Here is a 24,413-nt window from a genome sequence, read left to right on the forward strand (position 1 = left end):
CCTCTCCTGATCTTGACATGGCCAGTTCCTGCTTGTCGTTGACACCTTACCTTCAGTGCCACCTCTCCAGTGCCCATCTCTCCAAAGAGGGCTTTTCTAACCACATAGGCTAGGTGTTTATTTTATTTCTATACCACCACTCTACTTTAATTCTTGTCATAGCACTTAACACTTGAGTACTGGGAACCCTACAGTGCAGACCGCAGGGAGGGACCATGGCCTCCTGGTTCACCGGGGCTTAGCCTGACAAATAAACGTGATGAGTGAATAAACGCTAGCTTTTCCATGTATCAGCCATGGACTCAAGAGGCTCTTGAGTCCTCTGTAAAGTGAATTTCCTCCTCTGTAAAACAGGGATGAGAATGCTTACATCAAAGGGTGATCACAGGAAATGCCTTCAAAATAATTACACATTACGAAGCTCCTGGTAAAAACAAGTTATTATTTCCCAAGTCAAGTTAGTTTTCTTTTTGGTAAAATGGGGATAATATTTGCTTTCTAGGAATTTTTCAAAGATAAAGCAGAGAATCCAATAAATGTACAAATATCTAGAACAAAGTTTTAAATGCAGCAAACCCTTTCTTCCCTGTGATGATAGTAAAAGGAAGCTTAAAAACAAAACCCTCCATGCTGGTTTGGAGTGCGCAAGACTTTTGGCTCCGAAAAAGAAGTTTGGAATAGGAATTGGACCAGAAAGGCAAAGTCACAACTGACCTAACAGAAAACCAGGAAGGGCAGACCGTGACCCAAAACTCTGAAATGATCCTTATGTGTACTAAATAGAGATGGCTGAAAGATGCGGGGCCTGTATGAAATCATGTTGTCCCTCCTTTCTCAAGTGTCTTGCAGGCTAGTTCTCTAGACCAGCACAACCAATAGAAGTGTCACACAAACCACATATGTAATCTTCAGCTTTCTAGTAGCCCCATTTGTAAAAAGTAAAGAAACAAGTGAGAGTATTTTTAATAATAGGTCCAGAATTGGTCAACATGTGACCAATATAAAAATGACTGGTTCCAAACTGGGAAAGGAGTATGTTAAGGCTGTATATTGTCACCCTGTTTATTTAACTTATTTGCAGAGTACATAATGAGAAATGCTGGGCTGGATGAAGCACAAGCTGGAATCAAGATTGCCGGGAGGAGTATCAATAACCTCACATATGCAGATGACACCACCCTTACGGCAGAAAGCGAAGAGGAACTAAAGAGCCTCTTGATGAAAGTGAAAGAGGAGAGTGAAAAAGCTGGCTTAAAATTCAACATTCAAAAAGCTAAGATCATGGCATCTGGTCTCATCACTTCATGGCAAATAAATGGTTAAACAGTGGAAACAGTGTCAGACTTTATTTTCTTGGGCTCCAAAATCACTGCAGATGGTGACTGCAACCATGAAACTAAAAGACGCTTGCTCCTTGGAAGAAAAGCTATGATCAACGTAGACGGCATGTTAAAAAGCAGAGACATTACTTTGCTGACAAAGGTCCATCTAGTCAAAGCTGTGGTTTTTCCAGTAGTCATGTATGGATGTGAGAGTTGAACCATTAAGAAAGCTGAGCGCTCAACATCACTCATTATTAGAGAAATGCAAATCAAAACCACAATGAGGTACCACTTCACACCAGTCAGAATGGCTGCGATCCAAAAATCTGCAAGCAATAAATGCTGGAGAGGGTGTGGAGAAAGGGAACCCTCCTACACTGTTGGTGGGAATGCAAACTAGTACAGCCACTATGGAGAACAGTGTGGAGATTCCTTAAAAAATTGCAAATAGAACTACCTTATGACCCAGCAATCCCACTGCTGGGCATACACACCGAGGAAACCAGAATTGAAAGAGACACATGTACCCCAATGTTCATCGCAGCACTGTTTATAATAGCCAGGACATGGAAACAACCTAGATGTCCATCAGCAGATGAATGGATAAGAAAGCTGTGGTACATATACACAATGGAGTATTACTCAGCCGTTAAAAAGAATTCATTTGAATCAGTTCTGATGAGATGGATGAAACTGGAGCCGATTATACAGAGTGAAGTAAGCCAGAAAGAAAAACACCAATACAGTATACTAACACATATATATGGAATTTAGGAAGATGGCAATGACGACCCTGTATGCAAGACAGGGAAAGAGACACAGATGTGTACAACGGACTTTTGGACTCAGAGGGAGAGGGAGAGGGTGGGATGATTTGGGAGAATGACATTCTAACATGTATACTATCATGTGAATTGAATCGCCAGTCTATGTCTGACGCAGGATGCAGCATGCTTGGGGCTGGTGCATGGGGATGACCCAGAAAGATGTTATGGGGAGGGAGGTGGGAGGGGGGTTCATGTTTGGAAATGCATGTAAGAATTAAAGATTTTAAAATTTAAAAAATAAAAAACTAAAAAAAAAAAAAAAAAAGAAAGCTGAGCGCTGAAGAATTGATGCTTTTGAACTGTGGTGTTGGAGAAGGCTCTTGAGAGTCCTTGGATTGCAAGATCAAACCAGTCAGTCCTAAAGGAGATCAGTCTGAATATTCATTGGAAGGACTTATGCTAAAGCTGAAGCTCCAATACTCTGGCCACGTGATATGAAGAACTGACTCCTTGGAAAAGATCCTGATGCTGGAAAAGATCGAAGGCAGGAGGAGAAGGGGATGACAGAGGATGAGATGGATGACATCACCGACTCAATGGACATGAGTGTGAGTAAGCTCTGTGAGTTGGTGGTGGACAGGTATGCCTGGCGTACTACAATCCATGGGGTCATGAAGAGTCGGACACAACTGAGCGACTGAACTGAACTGAAGGAGATCTTTTACATTCCGTTTTTCATGCTACATCTTTGAAAATCCAGAGTGTATTTCATACGTACAGTACATGGCGTTTATGACTAGTCACATTTCAAGTGCTGAATAGCCACATGTGGCTGGGGGCTGCCTTATGGGACTGCGCAGCCCTACACTTTACATTTTTTAGAAAAATTTGCTTTAATTTTTAAATTTTGCTGTGCCAGGTGTTAGTTGTGGCATGTGGGATCTAGTTCCCTGACCAGGGATTGAACCCAGTCCCCCGGCATTGGGAGTGTGGAGTCTTAGCCACTGGACCACCAGGCAAGTCCCTAGATTCTACTTTTGAGGTGTTCAAGATCTTTTGCTACTTGTGAGAGTGAAAGGGGAGGTCACAAATAATTTTGTAAAACACTCCATTTATTTGTAAAAGACTCCACTTATAATTCCACTAAGTTGCCCACTGTTTTCCACAGCTGAAAGAAAAGTTCTAGTTAACTCTCTCACTGGCCAGTGAGGAGCTTAAAAGAAAATATAAGCGTTTAAATTCCTGTCATGGAAATACTTTTATCTTCTGATTTCCATAGACTCTTTAAGGTATGTAAAACTGTTTGAAACTGTGCCCATCTGTCTGTCTGTCTATTTATCTATTTTGGAAGTGATAGGAAGCTTTATACTCATTTAAAATCAAATCATGCCCCTTTTCTCTCACGCTATGTTTCAGAGAAAGACTTATGAGAAGCTATGTTTCTTCAGGGTGAGACAGTTTGGTCCATGGCTTGCAAAGCTAGAGAATTTCAAAAATCAAATTGTTGTCTTTAAAAAATATCGAACTTGGAAATGGATTAGAACTAAACACGTCAATGGAATGAGCTTAAGAGAGCAAGAAAACGATTACAAGGTAAAGTTATCCAAAAATTGCTCTCCCTTGATTCATAAATCTGTTATATAGTCTCAGGCTTTTTGCACATAGATGGGTGAGTTATAAAGGACAGGCATCAAAGCTTGGCTGTGTCCACCGAGGATCAGAACAGTCATTTCACCATTGGCATTTACAGTAATTTGAAGGCATAGTAACACTGCTGGATGAAACTGGAATTTTCACACGGGTAGGTTAAGTCTTTTGGAAGCTTCCATCTGTGTTGCTTATTAGTGACCTTGTGTGTGATGTAGTCACGTGGGTTGCTGGTATGTGTGATGTGAATTTTGAAGGCATAGTAACACTGCTGGATGAAACTGGAATTTTCACACGGGTAGGTTAAGTCTTTTGGAAGCTTCCATCTGTGTTGCTTATTAGTGACCTTGTGTGTGATGTAGTCACGTGGGTTGCTGGTATGTGTGATGTGAACTGCTCGTAACCCTAGTTTTTTGCTAGGAGGTTCTGTTGTGAATCATTAGCAAACACATTTTCAGCTTTGGGCCACCAGCGGAGGATGTAGTGCAGAACAAGCCAGGGCAGCTGATGGGGTACAGTGGGGACCATGGGCTACAGGAGGTCTGTACTTATTCCTGGTTTGGAGGGATGCTTCCTGTCTACCAGCACAGAAGGTAACTTCAGTTCTATGCCTCTTCAGAACTTCAGTTCTATGCCTTGGCCATCTCTGGAGGACCATACATCCCCTGGGCCTAAGGACATGGTGGAGCATCGAGGCCGTGGCTTCATAAATTTTGGTAAGTATGTTTCCACCACCAACTGGAAAATATTCCCTCTTCTTTCCATTTCTCTCTACCTCCATGCTTAAGAAGTCCAGGCCTGCTTGGTCAGAACTACTTCCCCTGTTAGAAAAAAAGAAGGGAGGATTCCACAGTGGACTTTCCAGTGGACCCACTTTGATTAATGATCCCAGTAAGGGGCATGGATGTCTGTTATAATGTTCAATTTTCCAGACTCTGTGACATTCAAGAGTTTCCCATTACAAATCACCTTGAGTGAGCAGTAGGAGAATGTGGAAAAGCTTACACACGATTTACTCCTATTTAGAGCTTATATTCGAGTTGGAGTCACAGAAGCGTTGGAAAGTAGGTACACTGGGGATTGAGGCCAGTGACTGGGTGTCAGCTGCTTAGGGCCACCCAGTCAATGGGGTGACCCAATCCAGATATTGGGGGGGATACAGGAAAGCACACAGGTGCTGAAGGCTAGAGGAGTGAGCACCCCTGAAGCTAACTCTGCCATTACTATGGATTCTGAACCTAGCTCTGCTCTTGATGGTCTTAGCCAAAAGAAAAAATGGAAAAATACTAAACGTTAAACAAATATCACAAGAATGAATTTATAAAGTAAGACGAGTAAAGTCAGAGTCGTTTTCCTCTCAGATTTTCTATATTCAAAAAATTTAAAGGAAAAGTCAAAGTTATTAATAAATGGCAATGACAGAAAGTACGAACAGCAATTATAATGAAAGTTTAATGTTTTAATAATGCTTAATCAGGTGGCGTCGTGGTAAGGAAACTGCCTGCCAATGCAGGAGATGCAAGAGGATGTGGGTTAGATCCCCAGGTAGGGAAAATCCCCCAGAGCAGGAAATGGCACCCTCCTCCAGTATTCTTGCCTGGAGAATTCCATGGGCAGAGGAGACTGGTGGGCTGCAATCCATAGGGTCACAAAGAGTTGGACATGCCTGAGCACGCGTGCAAACTGTTGGTGTAGTGAGGTGAGTGATATGTGTGTACACATAGGTGCATGTGTGAATATAACTGAATAAATGCAATGCTCAGTCAGCCTCATTTTACCTGAAGATGCCCCTACAAGAACATGTGAACTCTCCCTCTTTATTAAAGCTGAGGATTTTTTTTTTGAGACATCTTTGGCTACTACTGAAATGCAGGTACCTATGGAGGGAATCTTATAAAAGTTTACAAATAGCTGTGACCTGGGGGTCACAGAAAAAGTCTTCCTAGAACAAGAAAACAAACTGAACCATATTCTCAGTGCTGTGAGGGAAAGGAAAGGAAATGTCCCTTTCCTCAAATCAGTTACTGCTTCCTCAGGGAGTGAAATATCAGTACTGCCTTTAAATTAAAATGGTGTGAAATTTTGAGGCAGCAGCTGTGAGCACAGGAAGAAGGAAGGACCAGACAATGAGCAGGAGTCAGGGGAGAGCCTCGGAGAGCTGGGCACCCGAAAGATGTGAGCAGCTCTAAGGGTGGAGAAGGCAGAGCTGGGAGGTGGAGTGTGACTGCTCTCCCCTCCCCCTCCGGTGTCAGCCTGGGTCTCCTCTTTCAGCTCGTCTCCCATTTGGGCCTTCATACATGCTGTTTCTTCCACCCAAATGCCTTTCCCTCACTTCACCAGGAGAGCTCATCCTTTAAATCTCAGTCCAACGGTCTCTTTTCAAAGTCTTCCCTCGTCCCCCAGCCTGGATTAAATCTCTGTGTTCTATGCTGCCATGAAACTTCAGATGCTCCCCACAGTTCCATACCACTCATCACAGCAAGTTCTAATTTAGTGCTTTTTTGACTGCTCTGATGTACATCCCACAAGGGCAGGGATTGGCCTCATTCATGTAAATCCCCATTGCCTAGCATGGTACCTGCTGTAGGGTCAGAGCTCAAGACCAGTGCATGGATGCACTCTGTCTTAGACACAGTGTTGGTGATAGAGAGGCAGGCAGAGGTGGAATCAGTAAGAGAAAATATGAAGTAACTTGGGAACTTAAGCACATGGAAAGGAGGGCAGGTCACTAAGGGAGGCAGGCAGTGGGTATGCCATCTTGGGCAGGGTATAAAAATGGGACAGCATTGGGAGGTGGGCAAAGGTAAGTGGACAGGAAAGGAGGGGTTTGGGTCACAGGGAGCAGCTCTGCTTTCCAAAATTCTGTCTGGTTTACCTTTTCTTCAAGGGATTAAGCCTAATCATGAGCCCCACCTTCTTCTCCTGGCTGGGGAGAGAACTCAGGAGAGCCAGGGTGTGTGAATGGCTGGAGGGGTCTGGTCCTGCCACTTCCAATAAGTCCCTTTGTAACTGTGAATGAAGCAGGGATCTTAGTATGAGAGCATTAATCTTATTAATATGAAAATAGGAGATAAGTAAAGCAGGAATGGGGAGCATCTGAGAAAATGTACTTGGGAGTGTTTGGAGGTGTCCCCGTCAGCTTGCTAAATATCAGTTTCCTTATCTTGAAAATGAAGAGACTGAGATCATGAGGAACCTCCAACCCATTCCTGAGACTCAGGGTCAGGTTGAGGTGAGGTGGTAATGGAGATACTGGGAGAAGCTCTGTGTGTGTGTGTGTGTGTGTGTGTGTGTGACTGAGATCATGAGGAACCTCCAACCCATTCCTGAGACTCAGGGTCAGGTTGAGGTGAGGTGGTAATGGAGATACTGGGAGAAGCTGTGTGTGTGTGTGTGTGTGTGTGTGTGTGTGTGTGTGTGTGTGTGTGTGTGTGTGTGTGTGTGTGTGTGTGTCTACAGCAGCCTGTGAATTCTGGAAGGATATCTCGTCAGATTCTGCCACATAAGATTCAACCGAGCACTTTTGGACCAGAATAGAACTTCCCACCAAACTGGGTTAAATAAATCTTAATTGAGGCCTCTGGAAGAGGTAGAGACCATTCACTAGAGATGATCTTTTCCAATGCCCTCAGCTGGAAGAGAAGGCCCATAGTTGCCAAGTGGCTAGACATAAACATCACACTTGAGCAAAGTAGAAAACTTCCTACAATGTTATATTATACACTTGGATGAGATTTTGACCCTAGAACCAAGCCCAATTTCCCTTAGTCCTGACTCTCTTTGTCAGGAAAAAAAAAAATGAGATCAGAGAATTTCAACAGGGATGTCTCTATTACCCAGCCCTGCCTTCTTCAACCCCCAAATTCTCCTCTGTTTGCTATTTGCAACTTGATACCAGGACTTGACCTGTTGCTGCAGCTGTTTGGGAGATGAGGCAATTCAAAGGTGAAAGTCATCAGCTAAGCAATAAAATGATGATGCTGATGAGTATGGAAATATGTATGGGTGTGGAAAAAGGAGGGGTTAGGTTATGGGGGATTGAAAGGGGAGGGAGAGACCACAGCCACATCAGATACCTTCACAATTATTTATTTAAGAGACCTCCCACTAGGAGCAGGAAGTTAGTTAAAAAAAAAAAAACACCTCAAGATGGTATGTTTTGCAGCATCAACTTTGGGTTTAGCTTCTCCAAAAAAAGTTAACTTTGCAAGTTTCGGGTACAGTTTGGTTTTTGCTGTGGACAGAGGATGTCTTGAACTTTTTCTTTTCTAAAATCAGGCGGGTAAGCCAAGAATTCTAAGTACTCATGTTCCTCTCCAATGAGACAGTGAAGGAAAGATTTCCAAGGGTGAGAATTGAATAAATACTCAGTGAATAAATACTACTGAGAATTCAAACATCCAGGGAAGGGGCTCAGCCAAAATAAATCACACCCTCTAGGAACATTTCCTATAATTTGCTTTTTTTTTTTCTTAAATGATCTAGTCTTACAAAAGTTTATGAAAGGTCAGAAGTCAGTGGCCAGCAAATTGGACTTTCTCTCCAGATCTATTGGGGACTTTACATCTTGGTGTCAGACACTGATAGAAATTTTGAAGATCCCTGTTTACTAAAAGTAAAAACCAATAGATTCTATGCAAACTTCTTTTCCCCCACTTTAAAACAGAAATGTCTACTTTTTCAGCGGTTCTGTGAATTGAAGGGCAGAGGGACTAAGAAAAAAGCATTATATAAAGCCTGTTGTCTATTGTGCAAGAAGGAATTGACCTTTACATAAAGACATTAATACAGTAATTTGATTCTTCTAGTCACTGCTGATTTAAATATGAGAGAGGAATTCTGAGAAGTTTTTCTTGTGTGCAGAGATCTAACTTCTTTGAAATCAATTGTAGTTTTCAGGGTAAAGAAGGGAAGAAAATGAACTCCCATCTGTTTGAATTATTTACACTTGTCATTTTGTTTCATCCTGACAAACCAATATCATTAATTATTAGCCTATTAACTATTTACCAACACATTGGATCCTTTGCGTACTTGAGCTTTGGTAGAATGATTTTAACCCGGCTGTTCTGCAAGACAAAGATGCCTATGGCCAAGTTTTCTACATACATTAAAAACGATTAAAAACTGTATCAATATCTTGTCAAACCAGAGCTTTGCAAAACTTTTGAGAAACTGTGCCTGAAATCAAATGTCTTGAAATACAATGTAATTTGGCACTCTAATATTTATCCTAATATTTAAGACTAGCTCAAAATGGTGATAGTGTAAATTTTTCAGTCCCTGTCATCAGGGTGGTAACATCTCGCCCTTGTTCCCCCTCCAGCCTCAGGAGGTACGCTCATCCTCTGTATCCCGTCCTGAGGTGTCTCCTCTCACTCTGCAAGTTGGCCATGGGCATTAATGGGCTGCAAGCTGGTCCTGGAAACCTGCTACCCCGACCTTCCTACTTCCTGTCTGCCCAAGTCCCAACTTTCCTCCAAAGCCCATTTCAAGTCCTACCAGTCCAGGAGAAGGTCTCCCATCCTCTCGGGTGATTTTCCTTCCTCTGTGGCTCTCATTCCCTTCAGCTCTCTTGGCCTTGACCACCATCTGTTCTGTCTCCTCAACCTTAGCCATCTGTTCTTTGAGGTCTCACACTTGTTTGCCTTTTCCCCAGAGCCCTTCCCAGCACCTCAGTAATATCTGCTGAAAAAGATCACACTTAGAAAGTTGGGTAAACATTTCCTGCTCGCAGGTTTGCCTGTTCATTTTATTTTCACCAATCAGTGTTGTCAGAACAAAGGCATTTACTAGAGATGCAACGAAGCAAATTCAGAGGAAAACTGAAGTGAGGAGGTTAAAACGCAAAATGTTACTCGGCAGACAGGAAATGACTGATAAGAGCCTCAGGGCCAGGTGAACTTTCTACAGAATGTTAACCAACCAATTGTGTGTATTGTGGACGCTGGGACTTGCCCAAGTTATCCATTTTCACCACGTTTTTGGGATGTCTTAGAATGTGCTGGTATTTTTGTTACTTGGATCTGCTGTTTCACCAGCAAGCTGTTCAAATGGGGATGTTCATGTCTTTACATAGATGCCCATGTGTTTTAAAATTGCCAGTCTTCAGGAAAGAATGTCTTATCAGTGCATATAGAACAGCGGTTTTAGTGATTTTAATTGCCTAGCAATTTGAAAAATTGTTTCCCCCTTATGTTAATAGGGATAAAATTAAATGAAAGAATCAGACATTAAGTTATATACATGCATGGTCACAAGTGAATAAAGAAAAAAGATAATATAGGGTAAAAACTCTATTAAGTATGTAAATGCTTTCTTGGTGAGTACAAGAAATGGTGAGAAGGATGTTACTGGGAATGATAAAGTTGGGGGAACCCACTGGACTGAGCAATAGTATCTAAAGCAGTCCTTGGGAAGAAATGAGTTGCTTTCTATTTTCATATGATGGGGGCCATCAGTAGCCCACATGGTGCTTTTGTGTGAGTCAGGAAGAGACACTCCTTTCTGAGCTGGGATGCAGGCCTGTCTCAGGGAGCTTGACCAGTGATGTTCAGGGTGGTCCTCTGTCACAGGGCACAGCCTGCACATCCAGGTGTATGTATTCCCAGTAAACAATTCTTTGGAAAATGGACATGATTTCAAAGAGCACAGTGGCCTGAAAAGTGACCCTGCTAGTACATAGTAAGAGTGAGAGACTAAGTCCAGAATTGTTGGTTTAACCTAATCCTGACCAAGGACATTTGTTGATGGCTTTGCTATGAAATGCAGGGCTCTGCCACAATATTGATACATGACAAGTATCTCACTTATGTAGCTGATTATAACCTAGTATAAAACTAGTAATTGGTAATTGACAGATATTATGGGATTAATTTATTGGAGAAGTAGGAGGCCCCCACTAACGAAAGAAGCGGGAGGCCTCCACTAACAAAACAAAATACCCCAATGCAGTCAGCACTGCCCTTTAGGTGCCATGGGTAGAGAAGATCATTATTTCCATTCGGCCACCGAGAAACAAAACATACAGCAATATATTCTAGGGATCCAACAATGGGCTCTCTTGCAGGTGGAGTTTTGAAGTGAAATTGCTTGCAACATGGCATCCCAAATTCCCATGTTTCTTGCATGAAGACTCTCAAGAAGGAAATGGCAACCCACTCCAGTACTCTTGCTTGGAAAATCCACGGACGAAGGAGCGTGGTAGGCTATAGTCCGTGAGGTCGCAAAGAGTTGGACGTGACTGAGTGACTTCACTTTTATTTTGCACGAAGAAGAGATACCCACCCTGGAACTGCAGAAAGTGCAGATGTGTGGGAGAGGTAGAATTCGGAAGGTGTGGCTGGTTTCCTCCTCATCCTCTCCTTGGTCCACGTCTACATGCCCTGCTTGGCTGGCCTATCAGGGAAGACAGAGGCCGCTGAATGGGGGAGAGCACATCCTGGACTCTGCCACTGAGGTCACTAAGGAAGAGAGGCATATCCTGGCCACTAGGTCTTCTACTTCCTCAGGGCCCTTGCCCTCTAACAGTGAGCTCTTCAGGCTCAGCCCCTCCTGGTCTTCCATCATGAGCCCTTCATCTTTCTTAAGTCCTTCATCCTGATCAAACAAAGAGGCTCTTTCAAGTCCAGCTCTCCTCCAGCCACTGCTTTGGTTCTCCCTTCCCATTTTCCAGTAAGCCTCACTCCTGCCCCCATCACGGCACTGAATTCACATCACTAAGACCTCCAGGACCTTCTCACTGCTGTAATTAATGGACCGGTCAGCTTGCATCTAAATTTCCCGTACTTGATGCTGTTGGCCCCAGCCTCCTCCGTGATGAACCATCCTCCCTTGGCTTCCATGACCCAAATTCTGTCACGCCTGCTCTTTCTTTGGCTGGTCCTTCTTCGTTTCCCTCTTGTTCTCCTTTTTCTTTCCCCGCCCCAGCTCAAAGGATGTGACCCTGGGTGTTCAGCACTCAAGCCATTTCCCTTCTCTCTCTCCACCCTCTCCCTGGCTCTGCATCTATTCACATTGGTCTCAGTCGTCATGGTGGGGATGCTTAAGTCTCTGCCTCCTGCCCAGAACTCTCACTACAGAAAACTGCCTCCTGACAGGCGGGTGATGTAAGGGGGGGCATCCAGGGCACACCTTCCACTCTCAGGTCCTGTAGGTGCACACCCTGAACATATATAACTCTGAGAGTGAGCGTTCCTGAAGTGTAATAAGCTGGTGGTACTTATACTCAGTTCTGTAAGTTTAAAAGCTAAGTCCTCCTCTTCCCTCCCAAAGCTTGTCTTGCACCCTTGGCTCAGACTAAAACCTGGAGGTCCTCCCTGACAACCCGCTCTCTCATCCTCCACACCAGCCAGTTGCCAAATCCAGGCATTCTGTTTCTTCAGCATCTCCTAAATCCAGCCTCTTTCTTCCTCCCACCACTGCCTCTGGTCAGGCTGCCACCATGTCTACACTGCAGCCAGTGTGACTTTCCTGAAACATAATGTGAACACAACTATGCCTAAAACACTTGGCAGTGATTCTCCACTGTCCCCAGAGTGGGCTCCATGACCAGCACCCCCTCCACCCCCTCCCTCCACTCCTTGCACTGTCCTCCACCAAACCCCACTCCTCAAGTCTCCCAAAGAAGCCACAGGCCACCCCCAGATTCTTGCTCAAGATTCCTTCCCACAGAAGAGCCTCCTTCCACAACTCCGCTCTGATCTTAGCCTCAACGCCACTTCTAGAAGCCAGTTTAGTTCCAAGGCTGGTGAAATGCCCTTCCTAGGTGTACTCCTTCCCTTGCCCCCAACCTCTCACATCCATTACAGAGCCATCACACTGGTGTTTGGGGCCTTGACTGTTGGTTCCTGCTTCTCAAGGGACAGGACACAGCTTATTAATTGGTGAACAACCAGCACAAACTCAGTGCTCATCTCACAGGAAGTGTTTGATAAGTATATATATTTTAAAAATATTTATTTAAAAAATGAATATTTTAAAAATATTAAATATTAAAAAATTTTTAAAATATCCCTTTCTCACTTATACTACTAATAAGACATTGGTATCAGTATCTTAATCTAGACTTAGCTAATCTGTATAATAACAACAAAATAGACATTAATCTTTTAATAAAAAAAGGACTATATAGAAACTCTTACATTTTGGAATATATAGAAACTTTAAGGTTTCTATATTATTCAACAAGTATCTACTGAATGCATAAACGATTTGAGGAATCCCAGTGTGGACTTCAAGTCTGACAGTCCAAGCCCCAGATCTGCCCCTTCCCAGCTGTGTGTCTAGCCTCCCTCCGAGTCTCAGTTTCTGCTCTATACAATGGGGATAATAGTTCTTCCCCTTCTTGCGAATGGATCTGTGCTTCTTTGTGTGCATGTGTGCTGAGCCGCTTCAGTTGCGTCTGACTCTTTGTGACCCTATGGACTATAGCCCGCCAGGTTCCTCTGTTCATGGGATTCTCCAGGCACGAACACTGGAGTGGTTGCCATGCCCTCCTCCAGGGTATCTTCCCAACCCAGGGAATGAACCCATGTCTCTTATATCTCCTGTCCTGGTAGGTGGGTTCCTTACCACTAGTTCCACCTGGGAAGCCGCTGTGCTTCTATCAGTTCAGTTCAGTTCAGTTCAGTCGCTCAGTTGTATCTGACTCTTTGCGACCCCATGAACCACAGCACGCCAGGCCTCCCTGTCCATCACCAACTCCCGGAGCTCACTCAGACTCACGTCCATCGAGTCAGTGATGCCATCCAGCCATCTCATCCTCTGTCGTCCCCTTCTCCTCCTGCCTTCAATCTTTCCCAGCATCAGGGTCTTTTCAAATGAGTCAGTTCTTCGCATCAGGTGGCCAAAGTATTGGAGTTTCAGCTTCAACATCAGTCCTTCCAATGAACACCCAGGACTGATCTCCTTTAGAATGGACTGGTTGGATCTCCTTGCAGTCCAAGGGACTCTCAAGAATCTTCTCCAACATCACAGTTCAAAAGCATCAATTCTTCAGCACTCAGCTTTCTTAATAGTCCAACTCTCATATCCATACATGACTACTGGAAAAACCATAACCTTGACTAGACGGACCTTTGTTGGCAAAGTAATGTCTCTGCTTTTTAATATGCTGTCTAGGTTGGTGATAACTTACCTTCCAAGGAGTAAACGTTTTTTAATTTCATGGCTGCAGTCACCATCTGCAGTGATTTTGGAGCCCAGAAAAATAAAGTCAGCCCCTGTTTCCACTGTTTAACCATTTATCTGCCATGAAGTGATGGGACTGGATGCCATGATCTTAGTTTTCTGATTGTTGAGCTTTAAGCCAACTTTTTCACTCTTCTCCTTCACTTTCATCAAGAGGTGTCAGGAAGCATTTAACAGGAGGCTTCCTGTGTGCTGTTTTGGATCTGTCAGGAATTCTCTGTTCCTTATTAATTCCTGAATATTCAGGAATTAAGAGGAGAGGAAAGCCTCTTCTGGGGGCTGAGGAATCCAGGCATTTCCTTCATTAGTTTTTCTATATGGTGAGAAGTACCCTATTCTTTTTTATGAACCATATGGTAAAAGTGATTATTTACAACCTTCTCTCTTTCATATGGATGACCTCATGTTTCCTTGATAAGTTGTAAGTTTTGATTTTATCTCTGCTGAAAATAGCTATCTTGTAAGACAGTATAAATACCTACACAATGTTGAATAAAACACCTTTGCTCCATCAGAGCTTTGGTCCCCGTGTCTTGCTTTCTGTCTTTCTCTCCCTCTCTCTCTCTTTCAGGCTGATCCCTTGGAGTGGAGAGGCCCTCTGGGTTCACTTTCCTGCCCGGGCTTCTGAGACCCTCTTGAGAAGGTGCTCTGTGCCTTCACCCCATCAAGAGGGCGCCTGAGGCCTTCATGAACAGAGCAAGCCCCGTATCAGGGGCTTTATTGGCTTTCTGCGTAAACCAAGGAATATCAGCCTCTTTCTTTCTCCTTTACTTTCTTATCGGTTGACTCCAGACCACCAGGTTCCGGTCCATTAAAGGACCTCAACAAAGAGGCTCTTTAGTTCTTCTTCATTTTCTGCCATAAGGGTGGTGTCATCTGCATATCTGAGGTTATTGATATTTCTCCCGGCAATCTTGACTCCAGCTTCTACCATCTATAATTAATACAATGCTTTACTCTTTCAAATCATGCCCTGAACTCCAGGAAGTTAGAATTAAGTCCTATTCTAACTGACATCCCCAGGGCCCAGCCCAGGGATGGGTTCCTAGGTGCGAGCACAGTAGATGAAATTTGATGAGAGAATGTTAGAGGGAAGGTTGCCAAGATGACGATGGAAGGAGGAGGAGGAGGTCATGCAAGGTACATGGAGAGGGAGAAAAGAGAAAGCAAGAAACAGAGTGTGCACACTTCGAGTCTGCTTATGTTGCAGGAGGCTCGTCTGCTTTCGAAGGACTGGGCTGAGGACACTCTGTCCCTGGAGATAACCTGGCCAGATCATTCTTGCCTCTGCAACAGTAGGAAGGCATGGGGCCCACGTGACTGGCCCAGCTCCCTTGCTGGAAACAGCTGTGCAGACGGCAGCCCTGGGGAGCCCAGGGAGAGGATTTCACAACCTCCGAGGCTGCCCTTCAGAGGAGTATCATATGTTGTTTACGTACATCTCTATCTACATGTGTGTTTCCTGGGTCTCTTCTGATTGCAATGAGGCTCAGTCTTGCAAAACAAGTTCAGAGTGTGCCTCATATTTTGTTTTTGCAGATAGTGATGGAGCGATGGAATGTACCAGCCTCCCCATGCCAGGTCGGAGAGAAACTGAGAAGCTGAAAACAAAGACGACATCCATCCCCAGTGGCTCCTCCCAGAGCATGTGCAGGAGTTGGGACGTTAAAGCTGGGGTAAAAATGCCTGGAGAGGGTTTAGACACGTTGATACTTTAATTCCATCTGGGAAAGACCCAGGAGGCAGAGTTATTATTTTTCTTTTCCTTTCTCTTTACCCAAGCAGTAACAATACTGGAGCAGGAAGAATCTATGCTTATTGTCTGCTGATTGTAATCATCCATTTTCCTTATGCCTATGAAACACAGGATAGAGTTTTTGAAGGGATGTTGAGAGTTGCCTTCAAATTGTTCCATGAGGGAAACAGAAGATGCTGCCCAGGACAAGAAATAGAGAATTGGATCAAATCACTGATTGTCAACCCTAGTTGCTTCTTAAAATGACCTGGGGAGCTTTTAAAACTCCTGTATCCAGACTTCATCCCAGAAAAATTAAATAGAATCTGGCACCAGGGTCTTAAAACTCCCCAGATGATTACAACATGCAACCAGATTGAAAATCACTGGATTCCGTGAACTCTGATCTCTGAAACTCCCTTACATTTCTGTGTTTGAAACTAGCAATCTAGGAACAAAACCATCTGCAGCTGGCAAGATTTCTCTGCAACTGGTTGGTATTTAATATTTAGACTTCTGCTAGAGCAGTTACTCCCCAATTAGGCTAATAGGTGTTCTGCAGAGAAACATAGGAAAGTAGTCACTGGTGGTCAAATAAACACAGAGATGCTGACTTGAAGTCCCCAGCAATTAGGGTTAGAGAGATCTTGATGGGCATCTAATTCCATTTATCTCACTGGTTCCAAAGTGTAGTCCCCAGACCAGTAGCATCAGTATCACCTGGAAGCTTGTTAGAAATGCTAGTTTCCAGGCCCCACCCCAGACCTGCTGAGTTAGAAACTCTGACAGTGGGATCCAGCAACCTGTGTTTTAACAAAACTTCTAGGTGATTCTGTGCTCAAGTTTGAGAACTAGTGATTTGTTGCAGGAACTGTTTACTATGTCCTGGCCCAGTGGTTTGACTGGTTTTACCCTTGTTTAGTAACATGGAGCAACCCCAGTGATGCCTGTGGAAGCCCATTTGTTGTTGAAACTCGTCTTTCAGTTTTTTAAGGTGAAATACGTGTTACTGTAACTTCTACCTGTGGCTTAACTTCATTCATGTCTTCTCTGAAGTCATATTCTGTACTTTAGAGGCTTTAATGTTCCAGGGCTTCTGGTTTGATATAACATATAGACGATAACTTCTGACGGCACTTCTCCAAAATTTACATAAAATACCCAGGAAGATACAGAAAAGGTACCAACTCATAACACCATCAAAAACTAAAAGTGACAGAGTAGAAGTAAGAGAAAATTTTTGTGAAAATTTACATCCTCTTGGACTAGAGAAGACTAAGTTTGACACCAAAGGCAGAAATTAGAAACATTCATATATTTAACTATAAAATTATAGGTAATGTCACACACACACACACACACACACACAATTAGACTTTAAGTTTCATGAAGTAAGCATCATGTACTTAATGTATACCACTGGATCTTCAAAACATTTGGCTAATAAATGAATGAATATGAGTTAAGCAAATGGCCATATAAAAATCAAAGCTAAAATATCCAATAAAAAGTAGGACAGAGGCATATATAGGCAATACACAAAATGGAAAATAGTTATTTGAAAGAAGTTTCACTTCAGTAACGGAAAACACAAATTAAATTAAATTATCCGTCAAGTAGATAAGATTAATAATGTTAATGGGAGATGGAATTTTCATAGATGGCAGGCTCTCGTGTTAACTCACACAATGTTTCAGGCAATAATGAATAATGAGCCCAACCTGGCAATTCATGTCAAAACTTTAAAATTTTGCTGCTGTTTGACTGATCGATGAAACAGCTACATGTTTAATTCTAAGAAAACATTCACGAATGTGCACAATGATCTGGCAACAAGTATACTGATTACAGATAGCTTCATCTGTAAAACACTTGAAATGAACACTCTAAAAAGAGAAGGCAGGCTGAAATATAATGTCACAGTTTGCATTTAAAATCACATCATATAATGATATGAAGTGGCATGAAAAGATTATTCCTTGAATACAGGTAAGTGATGAAAAATATTTATGAAAATGAAAGTGTTAGTTACTCACTTGTGTCCAACTCTTTGCAACCTGACCCCATGGACTGTAGCCTGACAGGCGCCTCTGTCCATGGAATTCTCTAGGCAAGAATATTGGGGTGGGTTGTATTCCCTTCTCCAGGGCATTTTCCCGACTCAGGGATCAAACCCGGGTCTCCCCCACTGCAGGCAGATTCTTTCCCATCTGAGCCACCAGGGAGGCCCAGAGAGAAAATATTAATAGTTTATAAAAAGAATGCTTAGCATGATGACCAAGTTAAAAAGCTCTCAGCTCCCTTTAAGTCTTCTACCTCAGACTGAACATTCCCAATTCCTTCTGCCATTTGTCCTTGAATGGTAAAATTTTCTGAAGTCAGAGAGGCTCCCATTTAGGAAGAATTGGGGACTATCCTGGCAAATGCTCATGTGACACAGGTTCTAATTTCCAGACTTTCCTGCTAAGTCTCTGTGAATGTTCTCTACTTTGGTAAAACCCCCTTTAAAGCCTGGGTCTGGACAGCAACATTTTGTGTTTACAGGGGTACCATGGGGACAATGAACAATCTTACCAAGGTAACAGTTCAGCAGGTAGAGAAGATGGGAAAGACATCCCAGGCAGAGAAATTAAGACTGCAAAGGCACAGAGACACAAATGATTCTGGCATGTTTAGGGAATGGGGAGCAATTCTAGGTGGCTAGAGCCTCTATGTAGTGATAGGGGAACCAGGGGGAAAAAGTAGATGAAATGACAAGGACAGCCTTTCTAAATCAAGCTAAGGATTTGGGGCTTCTTCCTAGCCTTTGAAAGACTGAAGCTTTGGGATGGCATGCTGAGATCCATGGTTTCAAAAGAGCAAAGTGGTGGCTATACACTGGAAGCCAGGGGATGGTTTAAGCAGAGGTTACCAGGTGGTTGGGGCTTCCCAGGTGGTGCTAGTGGTAAAGAACCTGCCTGCCAATGCAGGAGATGTAAGAGAAACAGGTTCAATCCCTGGGTTGGGAAGATGCCCTGGAGGAGGGCATGGCAACCCACTCCAGTATTTTTGCCTGCAGAATCCCATGGACAGAGGGGCCTGATGGGCTACAGTCCACAGAGTTGCAAAGAGCTCGACATGACTGAAGCAACTTGGCATGCAAGCACCATGTGCTTAGTGAACTTATTAAATTTTAGGATCCAGTGTGTTGCTGGTTTGCTACTTACGTGGCTTCTTCGGTACTTTCCCTTTTATGGTGGCTCAGGCTCTCTTGGTGGGCTCCCAAACACAATAGGACAGTGGGCCCACCCCAGGCAGAGAGAGGAAGACGGGTGGCGGCAGGCAGAAAGCACTCACGGCTCCTGCTGTCATCCCGTTCATGTCTTCCCTGACCCAGGGCTTGGGCAGCTCCCGGGAAGTGGGCACCAGTCCCAGGGAAGGATGTGACTCTGGGCTCAGGCCTCTCCCAGCCCTCTGCTCTGCGGTGGAGGCTGGAGGCACTCCGCGTTTCCAGCAGCCTCCGAGGCTCTACTGGTGAGCCCACGTCTGTAATGCTGGGGTGGGTTCATTTGGGGAAGGATAGAGCAGACAGGAACTGAGAAGGAAAAACTGCCAGGTTTCTGTGAGATCAACATGTGTTTGAAACAATTCAGAATGTAACTGAGAATGTAATTAGGTGATGTTTGTTTTTGTTTTTGTTTTAAAGGAAAAACTCAGAACCTGTGACTCTTGTTCATGAGCACATGCCTGGATGTAGTCATTTTGAGTTTATGGAAAATGTGGTCAGCCCCATAAATCAGTGCTGAGGAATTCTTACAGAGTTATCCATCGTGCAAAGAAGGCAGGTCTGTAGTGAGTCTGTCGAAGTTATGAAAACAGAACAGAATAAGCACATAATAATAAGCTACAGTATAGTCTTCTCTTCTAGAATTCTTTCCTGAGTTGCCATAAAGTAGCTTTGAATTTTCCTCCCTACATAATCTATGATCTTTCTTGTGTATCTCCAAGTGTACAACTAGATGTCTGTGGCCATCACCATGATTACAAAGACACAGTTCTCTGCATCTATTCTCTCATGTGTCTTAAAAATTTCAGCAGGATTCCTGTAAAGAATGTCCATTTCAGAGTAGGCTGGACAACTGTACTTTGCAACACCTCTGAGAGCATGGTCACAAATGTATCCTAACTCTCAGACCTTCCGTCCTCCCCATCTATCATTTTGTGTGACTGGAGAATCATATTTCAGGGTGGGATTGTATTTGTCAAAAGCACACAGAAGGTCTTCAAATGTGAAAGACACAAACTTTTATTCAGAATTTGTAAATAAGAGATTCAAACTAGGTGTGATTCATTAGAAGGAAGGATTCCATCCATTTTCATCTCATTTTTGTTAGATTTATCCAATCAGCCATTAGCCCTCAAACAGTTTTAGTTCTTACATCTTATCTACCATAATATTTCTCTTATCCTTCCTCTTTCCTACACTTGATTCTCTGGTTGACCCAGTTTATAAATCTGTTTCTGGCAGTGAAGAATGGAATGTTAACAAATCGGAATGGAGATGTTTTTCAAATGCTCTGAGAAAAATGGGCTTTTTCATGGACTAGCATGTTCTATCACAAAAATAGTACTGCTGAGCCCAAGGAGTTTACCTATCCTATTGTTTTTTTCTTAATCTGTTAGATGCGTTTCGTGCAGGCTAAAAAATGTCTTAATTTTCCACAGAAACCATATGTATAGCTTACAAGGCCAGATACCATGCTGAGTACAAAGCTGATGGCCTAGGCTCATTTCTGTTAGCTGTGTGTACTTTAAAATCTGCTCTAGCAGTGTGTTCTTGTTGATTTCCAGACAAAAAACAAATCCTAGAGATCAAGAAGGTCAAGTTGGCCCAGCATTTATATGCCCTGGGTGTTTTTTTTTTTTTTTTACATCATACTTGCCTGCAGTCCCTGCCACAACGTGGAGCAGGAACAGCTAGCTGGCAGCAGTCTGCTCAGGTTGTGAAACTTTAGACCAAATCCTCTCAACCACAAGCCACCTGTTGTCACCAGGTGCAAAGGGAGGGTGACCTGCCTGACTGACCCTGCTCTAGGGTGTTATTAGTTGTGCCGTGCTGCAGAGTGGGCAGTGTAAAGATACAGGTATATTTGACATAATCAATAGCAATATAGTTTGAATTTCTGCATCAACCTTTCACAGACAGAAAAGCACAAGGTAAATAATCATAATAATGTTTGACTGAGCATTATTATTTAATGTGTTCAAACATAAAGCCAAATGCTTTACAAACATTACTGTCTCCAGCCAGCCACACTGAAGTAATTATTATCAACCACTTTACAATATGAAGAATGGAGTTCAGAGAGGTCAAGTGACTTGCTTAGAGTTTTCCAGGCAGGAAGGAAGCAAAATTCAGACCCAACTCTATCTGATTCAAAGGAGCCCCAAATTAGACACTCTTGCTTTTGGGTTAGTGTGTCTGATTCCCAGAGCAGCAGATGAAAGATGCAGGTTGCAGGTGGTTGAGGGAGAATTTGGTCCCAGGCTTTGCTTTGAAGATTTTATAAAAGAGAGAATAGCTCTTCCCAGAAGAGCTAGCAATGGCGTGATTACGGCAGAACTGAGGTTGTTTCCAGCGTTGTTATTATTCAGCTTGTCCTGTCCTCTGTTTCCTCATTTACAAAATGAGGACTAAGGCCTTTGTGGCCTCCTCCCTTGCTATCTCCTTCCAGTTAGAGACACTCTGAGCTTGGCCCTGACAGTTTCAGGGCAAATCCTCACTGTGGAAGACCCTCCTGTGATCCTGGACCAGACAAACCCAACACCTGCTGGACGATGGGGGAGTTTTCCTATGGTCCCTATTCCCTGGCTCCACCTTGTGGCCCTGGCGTCCTGCTTGTCACCACTGGCCAGTGTGGCCGAGGAGCAGCAGCCCTCTCTCCGGAAGCTGCCTGAGCATCCCTGCTTTATTCACTCACTGTACCTGGAAACCCAGCAGCTCAAGTCCTAGGAAGCTAATCTAACCTGTCTCGGTCAAAATCCTTATCAGAAAGCAAGTCGAAACTCAAGGTCTTGTAGAACCCGAAATTTGAAAACTAGTATCTGATTTGTCACAGCATGAAATGATAGCTGGATTCATATATCTGGACTTATTGCAGCTCAACAGTCAGAGGGAGAGAGAGAAAGAGAAAAAAGAACACGTGTATGCGACACCGTTAACGAAGCCTACCGTGTCTCCTGGCTGTGGACGCATCACGGACACACGATCGTAGCCTTTCCTTAGTAGGACCCACAAAGCATCGAGTTTTCCCTGAAATAAAACAAATGCATCAAGATTACATCTGAAACCAGACCGAGGGCCTGCACTGACATGAACTTTCCATGCTTCTTCAGTCATATGAACCACACTTCACCAGCAACGCAGTTGTCACAGGACGTGACTCTCTAGTTCAAAGTGTGGGTTTCGGCAATGGAGGAGAAGAGACGCATCCCAGAGAACCCTGATGCTCACGCAGGAGACACCTGCGACTATAGCGCAGCTCAGGTGTGCAGACACAGAGGAGTCATTCAGCCTGTTGCCCTCATTGCACTTCCGGGCATCTCCTCACACTGCAGGTCAAGCTTTTCAACTTGCACTCAAGTTTTTTCTTCCCACTTAGTGTCCCGAGTTTACGAACGAAATAATGAGGACAAATTCAGGAAAATGAATAGAAGCGTGGATGGGGCTGGACCAGTGAAAGGGTCCTGGGGCGCAGATCCATGGCTGTCCCCACAAGAGGCTCCAGAATCCTGGGCTTGAGGGACAAATGACCAAGCATTATGGATCACCACAAATCACAGCCCCCTTTGGAGTTGTAGGTGACTGGCTAAATCTGAGAAGACTGAATCTCTGAGGGCTAAAGTTTTCACAGTACGTGACAAAGGGAGTCTAATGTTCTAGTTCCTTAGACATGCTGCGTGAAGCTGGCTTCTGCCACTGCAAACACTAAAAACACAGGAAAAAAAGGACATTTATTTAGCTTTGCTCTTATCATTAACCCTGGCTGGTGACTCCACCAACAGGCAGAAGTCCCCTTTACTTTGTCTGATTTCCCTTCACCACCAGGAAATCTGCTCGCCTCCACTTCTAAACATGACATTTTAGCCTCTGGAACTGGCAACTATGTTCCCTTTCATGGCAAAAAAAGGACTTTGCAGATTTGATTACTGTTGAGTCCTTGCTCCAAAGCCACAGGTGCGAGCCCTGTGCCACGGCCACAGAAGTGGAGCCCAGAACCAGGTCAACAAGGTAATTGACCCTTTGTTGCCAAAAGCCCCTGATCATCACTAACAGGCCTCCTGACTCCAAATTAGGCAAAGATGCCCACTCTAGTAAACACTCTATAGTGCCCCAACCAATCCCCAACCTTCCAGCAGGAATTTTCTTTGTCTTGAGGCTGTAAAAATTGGCTATTAACCCACAAAAACTGTCAACTCTTCTTGGTCTGTCAGGTCAGCCCACTGTGTTTGCAGTGCCTCCTTTATCCCTGCTCTTTGTTCTTAATAAACTCAGTCCCTTCTGAAATGCTGTGTGTCTGGAAATTCTTTTTCAACCTGCGCTCGAATTGCCCCAACAATTACGTTAAGGATCTTAGATTGGGGACATGATCCTGGATCATCTGGATGGACCCAAGCTAACCACATGGCTTTGCTTATTATTTATGTATTTCATAGGGGTCCTTAACAGAGGGAGGCAGGAGGGTCAGAGAAAGAGATGGAGAAACAGAAGCAGAGTCAGAGTGATCCCATGTGAGAAGGACTCAACCCATGGTAGCTGGCTTTGGGGAGGAAAGGGGGCCACAACCCAATAAGCGGGCAGCTTCTGGAGTCTGGAAAAGATGAGGAGATGGATTCTCTCCTAGAGCCTCCAGAAGGAGTGTTGCCCTGGCTTTGCTGTCATCTTAGCCCAATGAGACCCATTTTGGGCTTCTGACCCCCAGAACTATAAGACAATAAATTTGTGCAGTCTTAAGCCACTTAGTTAGAGGTAATTTGTTAGAGCAACAGTAGGAAACTAATACAGCCCTTATCACTCCCTGACAAAGACTCTGTTTATTTGCTTAGTATTTGTCTCTGTCGCCTGGAATGTCAGCTCCATGAAAGCAGAGGTGGTTTTTTTAACTGCTGTATACCCAGCCCTTAGCACAGCTTCTGGTGCTCAGTAAATATGTGTTAGATGAATGAATGCATCCAGTGCTGCTATGTGCTGCGCTAGCTGCTTTTCTGTCTGTCTGCTCATTTCATTCTCCCAGCAGTCCCAAGGGGTTATGGGGAAGGAATCAGAGAGGTCAACTAACTTGGCCAGAGGCACACAACTTGTAAACTGGAGAGGTGTGACTGGATGCCCCCACCATGTCTGTCTAAAAAAAAATTTAATGGCATTTATTAATTTTAAAAATGAAGTATAGTTGATTTACAATGTTATATTAATTTCTACTATAAAGCAATGTGACTCAGTTATACACATATCTACATTCTTGTGGCTCAGTTGGTAAAGAATCCACCGGCAATGCAGGAGACTTGGGTTCGATCCCTGGGTTGTGAAGATCCCCCGGAGAAGGGAAAGGCTACCCACTCCATTATTGAGGCCTGAAGAACTCCATGGACCATTCCACTTGGTCGCAAAGAGTCGGACATGACTGAGTGACTTTCACTTTCACTTCACCTTCTTTTAAAATATTGTTTTCTGTTATGGTCTATCACAGGATTTTGAATATAGTTCCCTGTGCA

General features: G+C 43.7%; 1 protein-coding gene and 1 long non-coding RNA gene across 5 annotated transcripts in view; one reads left to right on the forward strand and one right to left on the reverse strand.

Moving 5' to 3' along the window:
• The window catches only part of LOC121819269 (uncharacterized), a 56,494-nt gene extending 33,286 nt beyond the window's left edge, over positions 1-23,208 (forward strand). For 2 of the 4 annotated variants that reach the window (XR_009599804.1, XR_009599807.1), the window contains one exon: positions 1,082-23,208. This is a non-coding gene — a long non-coding RNA (uncharacterized LOC121819269). The remainder of the gene's footprint in view (positions 1-1,081) is intronic. The other 2 variants (XR_009599805.1, XR_009599806.1) reach the window with 2 other exon arrangements.
• ANTXR1 (ANTXR cell adhesion molecule 1) overlaps positions 1-24,413 on the reverse strand; it is a 264,134-nt gene that overhangs the window by 41,992 nt on the left and 197,729 nt on the right. Inside the window, exon 17 of the mRNA XM_015094293.3 lies at positions 21,874-21,954. Coding sequence (XP_014949779.2) covers positions 21,874-21,954 — 81 coding nt within the window. The remainder of the gene's footprint in view (positions 1-21,873; positions 21,955-24,413) is intronic.

The sequence above is a fragment of the Ovis aries genome, chromosome 3 (genome assembly GCF_016772045.2).
Source record: "Ovis aries strain OAR_USU_Benz2616 breed Rambouillet chromosome 3, ARS-UI_Ramb_v3.0, whole genome shotgun sequence".
NCBI lineage: Eukaryota > Metazoa > Chordata > Mammalia > Artiodactyla > Bovidae > Ovis > Ovis aries.